Raw genomic sequence first — 21,613 nt, 5'->3', positions numbered from 1 at the left:
AGGACGAAACGCGCATCAAACTAGATTCCACTGTTAGCCACAATCCTTCATTGCTTATAATGATTGTAAATTAAGATAATATTGAGGCAATACGCACAGTAATACGCATATGCCAATAAAAAACTGATCAATTACAGTCGTAAATATCCATGGAAAGATTCAAGTAAAACAATACCAAGTGAATTAATCATTTATTGTCTTTCAACAAATAAAAAAACAATCAATATTCAGGTTGTTTTATTCTTTAAAATTAGAAAATAAAAGTGAAATTCGTCTAGACGACTTTATTTTGAATAACAATTCACCGACATTTTATTTAAGCAAAATAAACAATATGCTTAATTAGTAAGTTTAATGAAATATATAAAAAGTGGGTTTATATTACTAATTAATAATAATAAGTAGAAAAATAAACCATATTCAATTCATATTTCTTTATTTTTGTTTTAAAAAAGCTCATTATAAACTGTTGAAACCTTCAAGATTATGTAATATATATAGTTATACTACTTAAATTGGATCTTACTTTATTATGCAAATACAATTCAGACAGATTTTATTAAAAGTTCAGTATTGTATAACACTTAAGTTGTTGATTTAAGTTGATCAGATTGATCGGAAAAAAAATAATTTAATTCCTTTCTTTAAAATGTGTATACTAAAATAAATAGAGGAAAAGAAGATAGTTGATGAGTTATTTGTGAAGTATACTTGAAGTATGCTTAATAAATATGTATTTATTTTGTACACATTACTTTTTCTATATATTTTATAATCAAGGTGAACTATGTATAATGTTTGGAATTATTTGAATTATAATATGAACTAGGAATCCCAGAAATAACGTAATCGGATCAAGAAGTACTAGATAACCACAAACGAATGTACTGTATTCAGAATTCGAAATCAAGCATTCAACAAGTACAAAGAAATCATCAGTTCATTCAAACACCACACTATGTCATAATAAACTTATTTTGTATTGATTATTTAAATCTTTTTATTGATGCTTCGAAATGTAATTGATCAGTTTCTTATAGGCATATGTAAATCCTATGCGAATTGACTTGATATATTAGCCTAAATCATAAACATAATAAGCAAAGATAGATTGTAGCTAGCAGTGGAATCTAGGAGGAAAGTTTCGTCCTGTTTGAGACTCGTCTACTGGATGTAACTGAATCTCAGAGTTGATGTTCATGGGAATCAGTAGTGGATAACGTGATGGAGTTTGAAATGGATGGTGCTGAGTACTAATCCCAAAGTCAATATTAACTTTGTAACGCATGCAAATCCATCTGACGAGTCCTAAATAAGATGAAATGCGCGTTCTAACCACTATCTGTCTATATCATAATAAAGTTTATTGAGATTATACTTTAAATTGATCAAATCTTCGTAATGTATAGAAATGATAAATTATTTTTTTATTGAGTCGAGCATTTTGATATTCACATATATCCAATTAACATTATACATTTAGAAGAGGATTATTACTAGTTAGGTCTTTCGGAAATACAACTCAGAATAAATACAACTGACTTATTGTATTCTTCATAAGCACAATAGTCAGTAATTAAGGAGTGAAGTAATACATAATTCATCTTGAGAATATATGAAGACAGTGTAGAATATGTAAATTAAATAAAAATACTAACAACTGGAATAGCTTACCATTGAATATGCCTTTTGGTGATAGAAATAATTCGATACCTAGTATCCACTGGTTATTTATAATTTCACAATATGTTTTTTACGAAGTTAATAAACGATACAACTCTATGGTCTGAAGCCATATTTTCTTTGAAATACATTTATATAATCGATATGTAATTAAAATTTCACTTTCAATGTTATTCATTCGGATTAATATTTATGTAGAATAATTTGTTTCCATCTTTCCTTCTTTTACTGAATCACTTATTTAAGTAAAAGTTGTAACCCAAAATGAAATACTTAAGTCTATAGATAACTCCGCCTGGAGCCCATCTGAGGCTATTGCCAGTCCCAAGCCCGGATAAAAGAAGAGGGTTAAGCATGAGGTTAGCGACCCCATCTAGTAAAAAACTAAATCGCTAAAAAAACACTAACCAGAAAAAATAATTCAAACCATTTAAACTCTGCTCTAGGAGTTAAAAAGTCTTTATTTAAAAGTTTTGACGCCTCATGATGAAAATCAAGTCCCTTCGGAAGTCACAAGGCTAATTCCCCTTCTGACAACCAGACTAACCATTAATTTAGGTACATAGAATGCTCTCGATGGAGTTTTGTTCTCTGAGCTGGATGGTTTGGTCGTCGAGCTTTCATCGTTCTTCTAAACGACATCATCAACACAAACTTCAAATAGAAGTGAAGTGTTCGAATTTCTCCGATTGTGTTTCACAGCTTGTTCTGTCCACCTCGACGTTGATTGGTTCTAATTGACCTTAAAATTGTCATTGTTTACTTCTTTGTTTTGGTTGTGTCTCCCATTGGTTTGATTTTTGTTCCTATATTTGTGCATAAGTTTCCTGATTGGTTGATAAATTGGATCGATTTCAATGTGCTTGTTGATTGCTGATTGACCTGAGTGCCAGGCTTCTAAAAATTCTCTGAAGTTTTTGCTGATGATGTCGTTCCGAAGAACGATGAAAGTTCCACGACCAAACCATCCAGCTCAGAGAACAAAACTCCATCAAAATCATCCACCTGAGCTACAAATCTTCTCCATCATCACATAGAATGTTCGTACAATGTGGGAGATTGGGAGATTCATTCAAATTGCTGCAGAAAACTATAGATAAAATGTCTTCGTGTGTTTCTTTATGCTTGAAAATACATTCATCTTGATAATTTGGTGATATTATAGAAACTCAAGTTAATTTTGATTATAAATAGATTAACTAAAAAAGAAACTATTAACTGGAGAATTCTGAATCATTGATTGAAATCCGATATTTTCAGTTATGATTCCTCTATAAAGTGGATTAGTTGGGTATGACAGAGATGTTTCAGCTTTGTTAAAAACAACACCCCTCTCAATAAATGTTATACCTCTTCAAATGTTTAAGATAATTAAATTTCTATCCTCTTTATAATTGATAAGTTATATGAAAAACAATATGGAAATGACACATAAAAATCATTTGTTGCATTGTCTTTTCTTATTCTTTTATGTTAAAGTACTAGTTCCGTAATGAAATATGAATACGAATAACCAAGATGATAGAATAGAAAGATTATAATACTAGATTATGCAATACGAATAATAACAATAGACTTAGTAAGTTAGTAATCAATTCTAATGTGCATGTAGTAAGATGGCAAAAAATTTCGGATATATACGATTGTACAGCTTGATAATAAATTCGTTGAAAGAAAGGATCCCTTCGCTGAACTTCAGGTTTTTAATTTCTAGTGTTTAAATGGTAATCATCTGTCAATTTTCTTATTCTTTCATTAATATCATTCACGGTAAGTCAGTGTATCTTTTATCCGTTCATGTAATATCTTTATTTTAATTGTTCACTTTACAGACATTAGTAAAACATTTTGACGGTATATGAAATACTTAAAAAAAAGATATAAACAGATTGTTTATTCAAAACTTATTTTAATCACTATTATATTTATTTTACAATAAGCAAAGGAATCAAATGAGATACAATTTGACTGAATACTCGCAAATGAATTATGTGAAAGCGAATCTTTTAAAACTAGGTAGTTTGTAATCAATTACGTGTATTTTAAACTGAAAGAACTGAACTTGTCAAGTTGTAGTGAACGGGAACACACAACTGAGGGATAATCAAATGTATTTGTATACGAAATTACAGAATCACTTAGTAAAATCAATCGTCTAAGATTTCATTGTTTCTTAATTTTCACACCAATTATTCTCTGTTCTCGTTCTCTTTTCTTCGATCTTCTTAACCTTCTACCGTCAGACATTTCAGTTTCGATTGACGCTACATACTACTTATATCTATGGACATCAGTAGAACATAATACAAAAAAGATTAATTTCTCTCGTGATAAAAGTACGAAGATCTAACTTGAAAACTAAACTACCAATGATTATGAACAATACATAAGTAGATTAATTCATTGGCTTGTATATTACACTGATATATTTAAAATAAGTCATAACTATGATCATAGATGATTTCGTTAGCAACTAGGATACAATCACAGTAATGACATTTATATTTAATGTACTTTAAATTAATCAGATGTAGAACGATTAATTTTCTCTTATTTTATATATAACATTATCATATAGTATTTATATATGGACATATTATTTTGTTTTCAAATGAGGAACTATGCGATTTCATTTACTTTTTAATCCAAAAGTTTTCGTGAATTGGAACTAAATGAATTTAGTTCTGTAGTGTGTGCTACTGATGTCCATAGATATAAGTAGTATGTGGCATCAATTGAAAGTGAAATGCATAGTGGACGAAGGTTAAGAAGATCGAAGAAAAGGGAACGAGAACAGAGAAAATTGGTGTGAAAATTAAGGAACAATAAAGTCTTAGACGATTGATCTTACTAAGTGATTCTGTAATTTTGTATACAAATACATTTGATTATCCCGCACTTATGTGTTCTGGTTCACTACATTACAAACTGATTAATTTTAAATGTCATAAAATCAGATTTCCCCAATAATCATTAATCAATCTTGGATAGACATTAAATTGTAGTTTTTAAATATATGTTTTGTTATAATAGACGAAATAATTCTTTATTTCTTTTGTATAGTTTATGTAGTTTCTTCTGTTTATTATATTATTTTATTTGATAAATTAGTTACTGATGATGAAATCTATTGTCTTTATCAACGGAAATAACTTTTTAGTTTTTGATTAAGATCATGAACTGATTGATGTTAGACCACCATTGGAAACCTAGAAGCACTGGACGACCGTTTCGTCCTATTGTGGGACTTCTCAGTAGTGCGCATCTATGATCCCGCTTGCGGTATTCGAACCCAGGGCCTTCAGTCTCGTGTATGGACGCTTTACCTCTCGACCACTGAAAGTTTATCTTGTGGTCATCTTCTTCATACTGTATGATAAATAAGTTTTTCAGACAGATGATACTTGAATAAACTCTTATAAAATAAAACTACAGCTTACATTATAAGATGAAGTATATTAATTTCGTTTTTTTTCCTTGATGTGCTTTAAATCAGTCAAATCTTTATTCATTTTTATCTATTTAAAGAAATATAATGTTTGGGAACGTATGTAAAATGTATATAAATGACTATAAGTACTTTCCCATTTAAACAAGTATGATTTATATCTAATGGAATCGAAAAAAAGACATAATCATCCACAGGGGACTTATGTAAGATGTTATCAATAAAGTAGGTGAATATATAAAATAGCTTTACACTGTAAAATAAAGTTAATTATTAAACTTAGGAACTATTGAAATAGGACAGAAATTAAAGTTATTTCATTTAAGTAAGTTATCATAATAAACCACTGTTTTTCTCTCTATCCCAGGATGATATGTTTATATCTGTTTAATGATCTGAGTTAATAATATAACCTACGTATGAAATATATGTAAAGTTTTTCATTTTGAAATATCATATTCTAAATATTCAAACTTTGTTCAGATAGTACTTTTTAGATTGTTTCTATGTAAATAGAGTTAATGATAACTTAACCTATGGTATACTCATAAATATAGTTTGTTTACTCCTTATCTTAAACATGTAATATAATATAAGTATATTCACAGTATGAAAACATTCCGACGAACCGGAATAAGTAAATAATTCGGAGTTGTTGTAAATAGTCTATCAACAATGACGTTTAAGAAACTAAAGATAACACATATGTATCAATTTGTCTTTTATTTATCATTCAAGATGTATAGTGCCAAAATAGGGTATATTGGGTAAAGATAACACATTTTTTCACCAGTATTGATCACAGTCCAATCTATGTTTATAAACAGACTACATAGAATGTGAATAAGATTATTTTGATAACTAAGTAATTAAATTGAAAAACAGAAACAATTCAGTTTTATAATTCAAAAGTCTTACAAAACACATATATTTATTATCTGTCTAATTAAAGTATAGAATTATGTCTTCATATCCCCTGAATTGAGCTTTAAGATTCTCATTTATACAAATTAGAAAAAACAATAGCTTGTATGTTTTTGTTTACAGTTTATGGAATAACTTGATATTATCTAACCTGAAAGTAATTGACAAATATCGCATGTTTTAAATGGTAAGTTTAAGGGATAATAGATTATTCTAACTAGAAAGTTAACATTGGATAATGGGTAACAATATTAAAATGATTATACATATATATGATAAAATCAGTGCCATAAAATGTATCACGAAAAGTTATAAATTTAATAGTCAGTCAGTAACAACATAGAACTTTGTACGTATCATGCATCAGTTCAAGTTACCATGCCACATTAGCACAAAGATACAATTGTCGATTCAAATCCCATAGTGGTAGACGTAGTAAGAGTATAAGCAGTAATCGGAAACATTAGGGTCTGAAGATGTTATTCAAAGAGTATAATCCAATCAAATAAATTTGGGAAGAGAAAAAAAGAGACACGAAGAATTCGGAAGATTAGAATTTGGGAGAACACAAAGAGTGGATGAACCTGCGCCATCACAAACGATTTTGAATCATGTCATTCAACGTCTCTAACCATTGGTTGCTATCGTCTCGCGGATCCCAATCAGGTAGTCTACACCTACCAACATGGCTCAATCCACTTGTCAGCGGCTTCATGGATTTGTGCCATGTTTTGGTCTACTCATAGGTCTCAGGATATACAAGCATTGCTTCGAAGACACCTTTGATCGAATACTAGTAACTTACGAATATTCTGTACTCTTACCGGCCATGTTCCACTGCCGTAAAGTAGGAAGGAATGAACTGCTGCGCAGTAAATCCGTCCTTTGGTTGGTGGACAGATATCTCGTCCACACCATAAATGACGCAAGTTGGCACACCAGACCACAAAGGCTGATGAAACTTTCAAGTGAAACGGTCGACACGCTTGACTACTTCACTCCCTATCATTAGTTCAAGTGTTGGTTTAACCCAATCCTGAAGCAACATTTTGCACTTCGAGGGGGACAATCGCATCCCAAACATCCTTGCACTGTTGCTTATAGTGGTCAGAAGACTCTGCATTTTGTCAGCGTCTTCACCAAATAGAACTATATCATCGGCATATTCTAAGCCAACAAGTGAATCTCCCGATAAATTTAATATCAATAAGTTTATTAACACCTAGATGTTAAATCAAATTTAATTGATTAAAGTCATGAAACTATTGCTGTAATTCTAGTTTCACAATGGGATATAAATATATCTACGTTGAAATAAATGGTGTTTAACAAGTTATTACTACAGTAACTAAATATTTACAACTCGAATTACTACTGAACTGTTATAGTTTATTACATAAATCATAGTCTGACGACTCGAAGATAAAGTGGATTTTATCTTTAAATTAGAAGAATATTATTATCCTGCTTTTTCTTCACATCTTGTAACCAGTTAAAATATGCAATGCTTACAACTTATTTTTCAGTTGCGTGACTACCAAAGCTTTAAAAAAACCGAAATGTAGTTTGTTGACAAAATACAAATTTCATAAAACTTTACGATTGATTAAGTAAATGGTTGTGAAAGAATATTCCAATAATCATGATCGAATTGCTGGTTAGCCATATATTTGAGGATTTCTTACTCGTGCTCTATCAGTATAAATGACTCTTCAACTAGCTCAGAGATTTTTGAGCGCAACCTACCAACCAAGATATGTTATGTTATTGAATTAGTTATTTTTATCTATTTTATTCTTCAAGTTTAAACAGAAATTTTTGTCAGAATAAGGATTTGTGGAGATTGCAGTAATTTTAATAGTTGACTTTATGAGTCAATCTGAGTTAGATCACCACTGAAAATCTGGTTTTCAATTATGGTCTAGCTCAGATCAACTCATAAACTCAACTATAAAAAATGTTTGTTCGTGTAACAAAAATAGATGTCGTCTTGCAGTAAAAAAGAAAAGCTTAATAAAAAATTGTTCCTACTTGAGGATATTTAGTTTTTTCATAATGTACAATCATTATTCACTACTATCTGTTGTATCTATCCCGTGCAGTGAAATGATCTATAAGTCGAGGACTAGCCACAAAACCATAAAGTCTTCGGTTCAATCCTTGGCAAAGATATTAATGTTCACTGCTAGGGAGTTGCATAACAGAACAAAATACCTATCCAGTACACCTTGGCACTTTATATTTGCTTGGCTAACGCAAGTCTATGATATCAATTGAAAACTATTCAGCGTACAGAAATCCCCACTAACAGCTGGTATTAATTTACTTGGATGACAAATCGTACTAGCTAAAAACGTTACAGGCTGATATTTTGCGAAACAATTGTTCAGGTAGCCCATATTCAAATGAATGACTTGTTTTGTTGTATATGTTATATCTCGGCGAGAAATATGAATGGTAACGTTTGAGAACTATTTATGGATCAATACGATAAAATTTATTTTTATTGTGTAACTATTAAGTAACTAAGCTATGCATATTCATATTCCTTTTATTAAAATCTTTATTTTGATCTATAGATTATCATTATACGATTTACCGTTCTTGAGTTCTGCTCAGTCTATCAATTACAGTCTCTTACATTCATAGCCACTTTGGGCTAAATCTTGTACAAATGTTATTTCCTATGGTACAGTGTGTTCTGTTTGGTTTGTATATAAACCCAGTATGTTTGAAATACATTATTCATATCACAGAGGCTGAGATTGGTGTTCTGGACTTAACAGGCTGGGCTAGGCAGGAAGAAGGACCAATAAAGACTCTATGCTACTTGAACGGTTTTATGCGTCATTAGCTCGGTCGATAGATCACTGTTTTCTAATTGGCGGTATAATTACGTTATATATAGTAATAGGGCACAAAGCCACAAGGTATAACAGTATACACCACTGTTATTAATAGGATATACAGATCTCATTTTATTTCACTTGCAATTAATTTTTATTCAAGAAATTTCATACTTAAAATTATATTTTGTTTTAGTATTGTATAAAATCTAACCAAACGATCACAAGGTTGAAAAGGCAAACTAAATAAAGTTACCTGATCAACCCATTGGGTTTCACTATTGGAAAATATTATATTAATGATACTTAATTACACTTTTGAAGAAAAGACAGTCGTGCAATATAGTTCAACATGTTTTATCTGTACTCTTTTATTAAACATGATCTAGAAACGTTCGACAACTTTACATTGAATATCTTGAAACATCTTATTCTTAGTCATGTTGATTGATGGTATACAACTTGATTTATTTACTTCGATAACGTTAGTTCATAGAAAAGCATTCATATTAGTACTAAATACGACAACAATGTTTTCACTACTTACGATCTTTTGATACAATGTTTTACAATATATTGAATCTAAGTAAATTATTTATTATATTTGCAGTATAGAGGCTTTGGGAGGATTGTTAAATTCAAATAGTTTGTATCATGAACTGATACTAGTAAGACTACCTCGGAAGATCAAGAAGCTCTTGATTTGGTCGCTTGTTATGAAACTAGGATCTAGCAAGTGAAGTTTTTATATATGTATGTATATAGTAAGCTATTCCCTGGGCAAATCAAATATGAATATGTTACTGGCTTTATTCAACTTTATTTACACATGTCTATGAAAAGTGTGGCGAGACTATAATTTATGGACAAACCAATCAGATTTAGGACAACAAGTCTTGATTAAAGAGAGTTTTGACATTTTAGTTGATATCCGTTCGTGATGAAAATTTTAAATCTAATTCCTAACCCTAACCATCAACTGAAAATTATAATCCTTATTCTTTATACAGGTTTATAACTCTCATTTAGTTCTAGTAAGTAAGTAGACATTCTCAAGGCCACTTTATCGTCGCTCAAAGGTCGTCCATAAATTATACTCCCACTGGAAGTGTTAAATAATTCATATCCTAATTTACTTATCCCGGTGGAAAATTCATGTATTACCTATGCAATAAACAGAAGGGAACTAAGTGATAATGTATGAAATCATAACAAAATCATTGTGATACACGTTTTTGAAAACAGAGTAGAGGTTATGAAACAAAATATTTTTATACTTGCAAAGCTAATAAGCATTTTTTAATTCACTTTTTTGATCAAAATATTAGTAATAACACAATATTTATCTCAGGTCTGAGATATAAGACTATTAAACTATTAATCAAACAGCCGTTCGCTTCCAGGTTTTCCATGGTGATCTATCTTCAATTGACACATGATCTCAACCATTGAAGTTGTTTATCTGTTAAAGATACAATTATAATGTGATGTATAAGAAAAAAGAAATCATAGTACAGATGTTCATTAATTTTTCGGGAAGTTGAACGTTTTAAGTCATTATATAAATAAAGGTTCCATAAGAACATATGTTGCCTTGTGAATGTAACTCCATTGGGAACGATCTTCTGGGAGATGAATATAACCAGACTGAAAGTTTTTGTTGTCCAGCGCATGAACCGAATGAGTGGCTTATTTAATAAACTTCAATGTATACAGGTTTATCGTTTTTATATATATTTTTAAGTTGTATTAATGAAAACGTGACTTATGGCTGTCATCAATGTTTCGTATTTTGAATATAGTATTACTAGAATTTGGTCAAAATCGTTTCACATACAGTCATTCTATGTAACATATTGAATAATCAATCTCATTACATTTAGTTTTGACTCACCTCAAAAACACATAAGCACCTTGTTAATTAACCGATATCCTAGGATTCTTATTGGTAAACGTCATAATCCGATTTCACTATTAAACATAGTCTAGAAGAATTATTATAACAGTGACTGTTATTAATAACTGTAAGTTATGGAATTGAGATCAATTCTTCTTCCATACATTCTGTATATCTAGTATGTCTTTCGTTTAATACAGTAAATTGTTGTATACCTAAGGACAGTACAAAGTAGATCATGAAGTAATTTGACATTAAAAAATCCGATCTGAAGGATTATCATGCATAAGTCAGTTATGAATAAATTTTAGGTTTTGATTAAGTTGAGAAAACAATATCGTATCTAAACTCCTATGTTTCAAGATCATCACCTAATAACCCGGAAGATATGTAATCTTTATTTTACAACATAAAACAGTTAAACTAAATAAAGATTTTCAGTTTGAAGTTGTGAATAATATTGAATTTCATTGAAATCATGAACCGATCAATATTAGACCACCAATGAAGCATTTGCATGCGAAATCGAGGGTTCTAGGTTCGAATCCTACGTACAGAATCTTGAATATGCACTTCTAAGGAGTCCCACACTAGGACGAAACGGAATCCAGTGTTTCCAGGTGGTCTAATATTGATCGGCTCATAATTTCAATGAAATAAATAAACATTAATCATCTCACATAAAGTGTATATAAATTGTTTTTTTTTGTTGCTGCATAGATGTTACTTTTTATGTCAGTTTTTGAGGTCAGTACATTAGGTAATGTATTAATTTCTAATAAGTTTTTGTTATTAGAACACTTGGGTACACTTAAGTTTAAAAAAAAGGATCACACATACGAGTATCCGGTTGTCTTTGACTATCAATTAAATAAAATTTAGTTAACAGTTTTACACACTCATACACACACACACACATGAAGTTATAATCCTTGGTAGATGTGAAATTTGTTAAGATATCTGAATAATGTGTAACGACAACTGTTATAATATTAATTTATTGTATACACTTATCGCAAAGTTATCTCTACTTACTTTATGGTGAGAAACGTATGTGAATTGTACAATAATGTTTTTGACGGTTTTTTTGATGAATGAAATTCGTCAAGATGTTAATTTAAGTAGTCTTTAATAGCCATAAGTAATTGTAAAGGTTATAAGTAACTATATGAAGTTGGATTTAATTAGATTTCATAAAGTTACATCATAAGAGCTTCATAATGATTCTCTGTTTATCTAGTGCTATCTTAATAAAAAATCTATTTTCTTCTTCCCATAATCACTGAAGTTTTACAATCCACATAATCAGGTGATCGAAATGTCTATCGAGCTATGGAAAATCTGTCTGAGAAAAAAATAGATATTGAAGATGTTACTTTTTAAACCTTTTACTGGGCAGAATAATTCTGAATTACGGTAAGTGCCCACACAGGTTTGTTCATGGTCAAACTAATTAAGTTGTTGGTTTTAATCTATTTTGACATGCAAACATTTTTGATATACCTCTATCCATGAATAAATGAGTATATACGGTTGAATGTACATGACAGCCTACGCACTTATTCCTCTCAATCGCTTAACTGTGCATAGCTTAGATGTGTGATGATTCATTGCATTCATATTAATATTTGCGTGTTAAATCCACTGATTAATTCTCTCGCTGCGCCGGCCGTTCGGTCGACTGATATACAAAGTTTGGAAATAAGTGTTGAAGATATCTACAACAGATGAAACCATAATAAACTTCATCATAAGTGTTTTTTACTAATAACCATTGATAAAGTTTTTTTGGGATTTTGAGATCTACATAATGCACAAATCAGCTACAACTGAGTTCTTATGAAAAATAGAAACAGATTCATGGCTATGGTTTTGTTTTTGCTATATTTGTCAATGGACATGCAAGCTAAACTTCAATGGGAAAACAACACACATTAGACCATAATTAATTTAAATGAGTAAATTTCCGAACTAATATAGTATAATTCAACACAAGGACATGATTCAGATTAGTAAGACAGAGAACGATTTGGATACACCTGATCAATTGAAATTAGTATAATCCAAATGGCTGTCTACTAACTTTCAAGAATATCGGAATAAAACAACTATTCTTAATTAATATCTGTACTTATGCATATAAGTCATCACACATTACGTTATATCTGTTAGTGCAAACCATCGTCCAAATTCTTAAGTATTTCAGCCGAACGGTAATTAATTAATATCAAAGCGGAAAACTTTAGGGGGAATTTGACTGGTTTAATATGAGAAGAAAATCGTAAGAGTAATGAGAAAAATAAACAAATTACCCAGTTAGGCAACAGATTGTGAATTTTTTAAAATATTGTATGTAATCTTCAATATATCTGTTAGCAAGATTGTATTATTCCTACTTTTTCATACTCTATTATGTACCTTGTTTAAACAGGCTGGAACTATACTTGATCAAACATCTCATTACAAGAACATTACAATCATTTACTTAAAAGGTCACATCATCTGAACCAACAAATACAAGTGATCATGCTTGAAATATTCTTCTCAGGGTGTTTTATCCATGATAAATAAATGTTAGAAATACTAGACATACCTTTTGTGGAATAATAAGAAATAAATTGAAAACAAAGAATAAATCTGAATAGATTCTAAGATCTCTCGAAATATATGATAAGATCTTTAATTAAACTATTCGAAAGTTCAGAAACCTTCTAATATGAAACTATGTAATATGTAAGCCATGAAGAATTTAATTATTTTAAGGAACCTTTAGAAAGTCTTCAAATATTGATATAGGTTTGAATGTTTCCATCCTCAAGTATAGTGAGCTATGTATAAAGAATAACATTACAATTCAATCAATTAATTAGTCTGCATAAGGGTGTCTTAAAACATTTTTGTTTATTTTATTGATTTCAAACCTCCCCCCTAAATAAACCTAAACATTACATATGGAATGTGATAAAGGTCTATGCAAAGTGAATGACATTATTGCTTAAATGCGAAAAGCTGATATGAATTATCAAGTATAGATGATTAAAAGCATATGTATGATGGGAAAGCAGAAATGATAAATATACGAAAAATATTATAAATCTTGATACATTTACTGGTTTACTACTTCATGTACAGTATATTGTTTTCATCAAAGTTTTTCATTTGTCAACTAAAATAAGTGTCCAAATTTTCAAGAAATTTATAGATTTTTTAACTTAACTTAGTACATTATAGACCGATTTGGAAGGTGTCCAGTGGTGGGATCCATGAAGAGTATTTCGTACTATTTGGGATTCATCAGCTAGATGCCCCTGTATCATAGAGTTGATTTTCACTCTGAGAATCAAATTGCGTACTATTCGCTTCAAATACTTTCTCGTTCTCCATCGAGCTACTGAATTCAGATAGTAAATGGCTTGTGCAATAAGGTGAATTTTAATTTATTTGTATTGGTTGTGTGAATTATTCCACTGACGTGTAAAACTGCCGTTGATCAGTTTCTTTTTAGGCATCTGTACATTTTGAGTGGATAACGTCACAAACATTAAGACTCAGCAGATAAGCGGATAATATGAAGGTATTTGGAGCGAACTGTACTAGGTTCGAGTCTCGGAATAAGCAAGTACATCCAGCTTACGAGTTCTAAATTAAATGAAACAAGAGTTCTTAATTCCGTAGCTATACACCATTCAACACTGCTTATAACACTTGTGACCTAATGGTAAAATTGAGACAATTCGCACGGGATGCCTATATGACAAAAGAGACTGATCAACCGCAGTCCGGAACACCAATGAAAACATCCAAACAACTAATACAAACGAAATTACTTTGTACTGTATAAAATAAATATGTTTCGTATTCATTTTACAGTAATATAAGGTTTGATTGTCAGGAAATTATATATTGTTAAAAATGATATTCTATTGAATTGATTAGTCAGGAATTGGCACAAAACACAACACTTCAAATAATCTACATATAAATTAGTACAGTGAAAACTGAAAAAAGGTATGGAATACTTTATGTGAATGGAAAGTGATTTATCCCATTTTGATAAGCTTATTTTACTAATACAGGTACATCCAGCTAATGAGTTCCAAATAGGACGAAACGCGCGTCCTTGATTTCAGTGGTAGCTACTATGCATCTTTGCTTAAGAAGCTTGTGACTTAAGGTTACATCAAGGCAATCGACACAGGATGCACATATGCCAACAAGAGACTAATCAATTGCAGTCCTAAATAACACTGCCAAGATACAGGTAAACAACACCAAGTGAATATAAATTCATCCCATCGCACAAGCTAATGGCTATCATGAATCAGTAGCTAAGTGAATAACGCGGTGGTTTCTGAAGCGAATGGTACTGGGTTCGAGTCCCAGAGTTAACGTTAACTCTGAGATGCAGGTATATACAGCTGACGAGTCCCAAATAAATAGTTGTTTTTCTTATAAATAGCCATTTTATCATAGTATAGATTGCATAGATTACACTATATTTTTAACGAAACTGCATTAAGACGCGTATCGATTTTAGTACTTTGATTGATTGACTAAATAATAGTCATGAATTCAGTTGTCAGAATAAACATCAACACGATACGATCAGAATTTATGACGTTGACAACTTCTGACCTCTATCATTTATGTGTACCGACTTTCACCAAATTAAAAAAATACAGACTGTATATTTATAGGAAATTAATAGTATGGATGAGACCGATTAGCATAGGAAAAGTACAAGCCTTCAAAAAGAAACAAACATTATTTCATACAAGTCTTATATTGTTTATAGTTAGTTACAAGTTTGTATAGGAAAATAAAGATTATTATAAAAAGGGAACCTGGGTTTATAATATAAGTAATATGAATAAATTTAATTCAAATCCTATTTCCTTTATCTGATAAACATTAAAAAACAATTTTAAATGTAATTTTAGATATGTATATAGATTACTAGATTACAATTGATTGATCACTGGGTGGTGATCAATGTCATGTGTGTCAAGTCCTTATTTAGTGAAGATCGAATGCTATCGACCATGTTGTAATGTGGCCACCAGTCTAGGTGACTCGACACAGTGAAGCTGGGTGACACGGGATCGAATCCGCTAGGGAGTCCAAGGTCCCTCAAGATTAAAGGTACACCTTGCTGACGAGTGCCAAGTAGCATGAAACCCGGGTCCAGGGTTTTCTTTTGACTACCTCCAACCACCATCTAATCTCAAGATTACTAGATTTGATAGTGAGTAGTATTGAATGATTAGATTTGAAAACTCAATTCTATATAAACTAAGTCATATCAAACACCAATAATTTAAAATCAATAATTTATGATTATAAGTTTTATCCTGTTATAGTAAAGTTGGTGAAATTATAATTTATGGACAACCTTTGAGCAACGCCAAAGTGACTTTGAGAGTATCTACCTACTTAATAAGATTGAATGAAGGTTATAAAGCAGTTTGAAGAATAAAGACAATGATTTACAATTGATGGTAAGGTTTAGGATTTAGATTTATGGTTTTCATCACCAAATGACATAAGCTAAAATGTCAAGATACTATTTTGATGAATGGGTGAGTGAATTTCACGCCAAAATCCAAAACCTGTTATCTTCAATCTGATTGATTCGTCCATAAATTATAGTTTCACCGTAAATATTACTATTGCAGAATCCTCATATTATTTATTTGTAGATAATGTACAAATTACATAATACTTGTTATTTATTGTAATATAACATATTAATGTAATCAGAAGGGGTTTTGTGGAGATTTTAGAAATTTCACTGGTTGAAATCATGAGTCAATTGAAGCTAGACCACCATGAAAAACCTGGAAGCACTGGACGGCCGTTTCGTCCTAGTATGGTACTCCTCAGCAGTGCACATCTAAGACCTCGCCCCCTGCTAGATTTGAACCCAGGACCTACTGAATGATGGCTCAGTGGTCTACTGGCTAAGTGCTCGCGCGCAAAACCCAGTAGGTCCTGGGTTTGAATCTCGCACGGGGGCAAGGTCTTAGATGCGCACTGCTGAGAAGTCCCATACTAGAACAAAACGGCCGTCCAGTGCTTCCAGGTTTTTCATGGTGGTCTAGCTTCAATTGACTCATGATTTCAACCAGTGAAATATTAATGTAATGGCTGAAATTTTATTGTCTGGTACAAATATGAACCCATGCTGACATTTTTGTTTATACAGAAGGTTCATGTAGTAAGAATAAATGAAATTGTACAGGTATCATTAACAAGGTTAGATTTGATGTTTTCAAATAAATTAGATAGAACGTTAATAATAAAATTATGGTACCTCTGTAATATTCTATGAAGTAGAAATTAGAATTTCTGATATTTCATAACTTATTGTAAGCCACTCCTTCAAAATAAATAAATAAATAACATGATTACATTTACACAAGCTTTAGTGACATTGATATACATGACAGAATATTTACTTTAATCAAAATCAAAATAGGCTTGATCATGTCGATATTATGCCAGTTTTGGTCAACGTGACATTACTATATGTCATTGTGCGTTTGTAAAGTATGAAATTTGTAATAGAATATAGTTGAAACTTGTGTGTGTATATGTAGTGTAAGAAATGAGTCGATTTACATTTGATTATTTAGATATATAGTCCAAATTGTATAGATAGGCTTTCCTATCTATTGAGGCTAGAAGGATTTAGCACGGAATGAAACGATTCAACTGCTAGCTTTCTTATATAATTAGAAAAACCTTTCTGAATTATTTTGATATTTTTTTAAAATATTGATTTGATTGTTGCTAAAACTTGCATATAATGCTATTGCCAATCTAATTTATAGATTTCCCGTTTCTATGGGAGAATTTTTAGTGTAGTTTATGTATTACTAGATACTAGTTCAAATTTCACGAAAAGACTCTCTAGTATAGAAAACAATTCTGTACAGATCTATATGGGGTCATCTTTTTTACTTGAACTAAACCATTTCCAAAAGTGTTAGTTGTTAAGTAAAGACCTAAATTATGTATAGTTTCAAGATACGTTGCAATTCTTCTATCATACTATGACAGTAAGCTAAAACTACTGAAAAGATTTAAAATCAATGAAAAATTTTTCTTTACCTTAAATCAATGTTCAGAATTGAAGACAATGTATTGATTTGAATATACTAGGGATAAGGTAAATGGTTAAGTTTTGATTTCTGTTAAAACTTCTATTTTGAAAGTGAACTTGATATAGTCTGAGAATGTAGTTGTCATACATTTTATGCAAGCAATTTGTAAACAATACCAAGTGAATTAAAACTTCACCACATTGCACAAGAGAGTGGCTATCAGGACTCAGTAGCTAAATGGATAACACGATGGCGTTTGAAGCGAACGTTACTGAGTTCGAGTCCCAGAGTGAACGTCAACTTTGGGATGCAGGTACATCCAGATGACGAGTCCCAAACAGGACGAAACGTGCATCCTGGATTCCACTGCTAGCCATTATCCATCTTTGCTTATAATTTGTAAACAAGTTTTTTAAATATTTTTTTTATATTTTCATGGTGATAATTTATTGTTATTATTGTTTAATATATTTCGAAAAAGGAGATTGTTATTGCTAATTGTATAGAAAGAGTACTGTAGTTCTGGTCTTCGGTTTTATTATTTCTATGCTACATATTCATATCGATATATGCATTTGTTTGATAATGAATAAAGACTGGTATTAAATGATAGAAACAATTAGGAGGAAACGAGTTAAAAGGAGCTCTGTTAACACATAGTTTATACATATTAGGGTTGAAGTTTATATCATTGACTTTACTAGATAAAGATAATATAAGTGACCCAATTACTCTGTTTTATGAACACAATGTGATAATGAATACAAAAGAGAATATTATTGTCATGTTCGACACCTTTTGAGTAATTGATGTTACTACTTATTTTTTTGTTTTATCTTCCATAGGTGAATCAGTAAAGTGAATACTTAGTGTAGTGTCTAAAGAACTGTTTTGTGAATATTAGTGTCCGTTGAAGTTTAATAATCATCTACAGTAATTCATTGTAATCCGATAAAAGGAATCGTCAATACTTCTAGGCATATCATTATATTTGATGGTTTAGCAAACGTCAATTGATTACGTTGATAGCCTCTTAATCAATTTTGAATGTTAAATGGCTTTATGTATGTCTTAGGTTTGAAAGCTAAATTATCTGATGTGCTTGAGATTAAATAAACTCCTAAATATATGTACACAATGTACAAAGTGACAACTATCTTGCAAAATAGTCATTACTTGAAATAGGATAATCTATTTTTATTACATAATTAAAAGGACTTATTCCTTAATGAATAAATTAAATGAATAAGTGAAATATTACAAAATTCAAACAACTTTTTCTTAAAACATACCTTGAAATTCTTTTTGAGCAGCACTAACATTTGTAACAATATTGCTAACATGTCCAAGAACAGTTGCCATTAGAAACATTCCAATAACACCTTCACAAATTAAATAAAAATAGGCTATAGGACATTTTGGTGTTGGAAATCCACCAACAGGAAATAAACTTAACATACTCCAGTAAAATGCATGTAAATATTCATATCCATCGTGATGATCTGGAGTTAATTGTATTTTGTTTGGGGACATTGTTATTAGAGAACCTACATCAGTATTAGTGAGTTTTACTGAAGCTGATGTTGCTGTCGGAAAAATGGTTTCATTATCAATATTACTTAATGAATGATTACTTCTTAGTAGTAAGGAACTACCATTATTTATAATGTTTTCACTGAGATTACTACGGTTGCTGCTATGATTAATGTTTTGGTTATTATTATTACGATGACTATTATTAATATTGGTAGTATGATGGTTAGTGTGGGTACCGCTTAGGTTTGGAATGTTTGTTCTTGATCCGTCAATTATAGTTGTTCCTGAGGTTGGCGACTGTGTCAAAGATGTCATGAACAAGGTGTCTGCAGTTGAGTTAATCAGCTGAAAAACGCATGCATTCCAATGTAAGAATGTTAAATAATACAACAGTAATTTAGTTGATCGCATTAAATTAGGATAATTTGTATGTCGTTCAGCTCTATCCATAAATTGCCAAAATTTGTACACTTTACACAATCGGAATATACGTAAAATAGATTTAAAACCAATGGATAAATATAAAAAGTCCAGTGGAAGTAAACTTAAACAATCGATATAAAAACGTGATGAATTTAGGTAGTGTGAACGCATTTTCATTCCATCAAATTGCATAACACCATCTTCTAGGAAACCGGTTCTTAATGATATAGTCATATCAATCAAATATAACAAATCAGCAAAATAATCTAAAGTTAACCAGAATATAACTGTTTGTTGATTGATCTCATTAAATGCAAATCTATAGATAATAACCCACAAATGATACATAAATACAATGCTGATAACACCACACCATGAATGAACTATACGTCCAGACGGATTAAAATAGAGTAACGCACTATTCCAATTAGATTTTCGTAGCTTTTGGGATTTGTTCTGTAGTGATGATGGAGTTCTAGATATACTAGTCTTATTGATCCCTTGAATCATATCATGTTTCTCTTTAGGATCAGAATAAGAATATGGTCCATTGTACAATAATGGGACATTTGGTTGTGTATTTGAATAGTTTTCGCCTGATAATCGTTGACGTATGTGATTTTGTTTTTCATACGTTGTTATATTTTCATCAGTTTTATCTTCTTTGCATATAAACCAGTTGGACTGTTTAGAATTATCCAGTGTGATTACCGAATCATCAGATGTGCTGACATGTGTATCATCCATTGTAAACTGTAATTTTTTCCAATCAAAGTGGATAGTATTCTTACATTTGTAACTCTTTTTCCGTTCATAAACCGCTGAATTCTTTACAGTTTAAATTTGAAGCTGAATGCGATTACTGGCTAAACGATTTATGATAAAATGAATAACCACATTAAAATAATACAGAAAGCTGGGAACTAGTTGTGTTTTGTTTCTTTTAAAATCACTAAAATTTTAAACCAATCGTTTTTGTTCGGTCATCCTGGAAATAAACTTACTGTGACGTGATTGGTTCACATTTCAGCTAATCAAAATAGTCAATAATTCAACCATAGTCTTAACTTCATTATTCATCAATTGGTTTTGGTCATTTGTTTATGGAATGCTGAATTTCATTGAAATTATGAACTAATCTCAGTTAGACCACCATTGAAAACTTGGAAACACCAAACTCCCGTTTCATCTAAGTATATGTACTTGGTTTTTTTGTTGTTGTAAAAAAATACAATCATGCAATGATATTACATTTTCTCAAGGAATTCCGATCATTGCTCTAATTATTTCTACTCATAAAATTTACGTAAACAATTTATCCATGTAGGCATAAGAATATGGTCTTAAAGGATTATCTAGTGGTTACTTCTATCTATGAAAAAGAATAGTTAAATATTACCTGTTTACTATTTAGAGGGGTACAATTGAAACCAACTATTTCGATAAAGTTCATCTGTACCAAAGTTCCACTTTCGAAAAAGGTTATGATTAGAATTTAATATATATTTTTTGTGTGATCTGTGTGAAATCGTAACTAAGCACATCAGGAAAAAGAACGATATTTCGTTCATGATACTGTTATCTAAATGTTGTTATCATTACAGCCCCAAAAATTATTGAATATTCATTGAAAATGATATACTCCACAATGTAGAACAAAGCAGTGACACCAATTATATTAGAATTAATAGAGAAGTAAGTAATAAAGTGAAAACATGAGTAAAACTTTATACGATCTGTCATAAAATGA

General features: G+C 30.7%; 1 protein-coding gene across 1 annotated transcript in view; it reads right to left on the bottom strand.

Annotated features, from left to right (window-relative positions):
- Positions 1-20,610, bottom strand: part of CNGA3_1 (Cyclic nucleotide-gated cation channel alpha-3) — a gene marked incomplete at its 5' end in the record, with an annotated part of 39,871 nt that extends 19,261 nt beyond the window's left edge. Inside the window, one exon of the mRNA XM_012938198.3 lies at positions 19,197-20,610. Coding sequence (XP_012793652.2) covers positions 19,197-20,610 — 1,414 coding nt within the window. The remainder of the gene's footprint in view (positions 1-19,196) is intronic.
- Between the last annotated feature and the right edge of the window lie 1,003 nt (positions 20,611-21,613).

Source organism: Schistosoma haematobium, chromosome 1 (genome assembly GCF_000699445.3).
Source record: "Schistosoma haematobium chromosome 1, whole genome shotgun sequence".
Taxonomy (NCBI): Eukaryota; Metazoa; Platyhelminthes; class Trematoda; order Strigeidida; family Schistosomatidae; genus Schistosoma; species Schistosoma haematobium.
The sequence above is the reverse complement of the archived record's forward strand: the minus strand, read 5'-3'. Positions and strand labels throughout refer to the sequence as shown.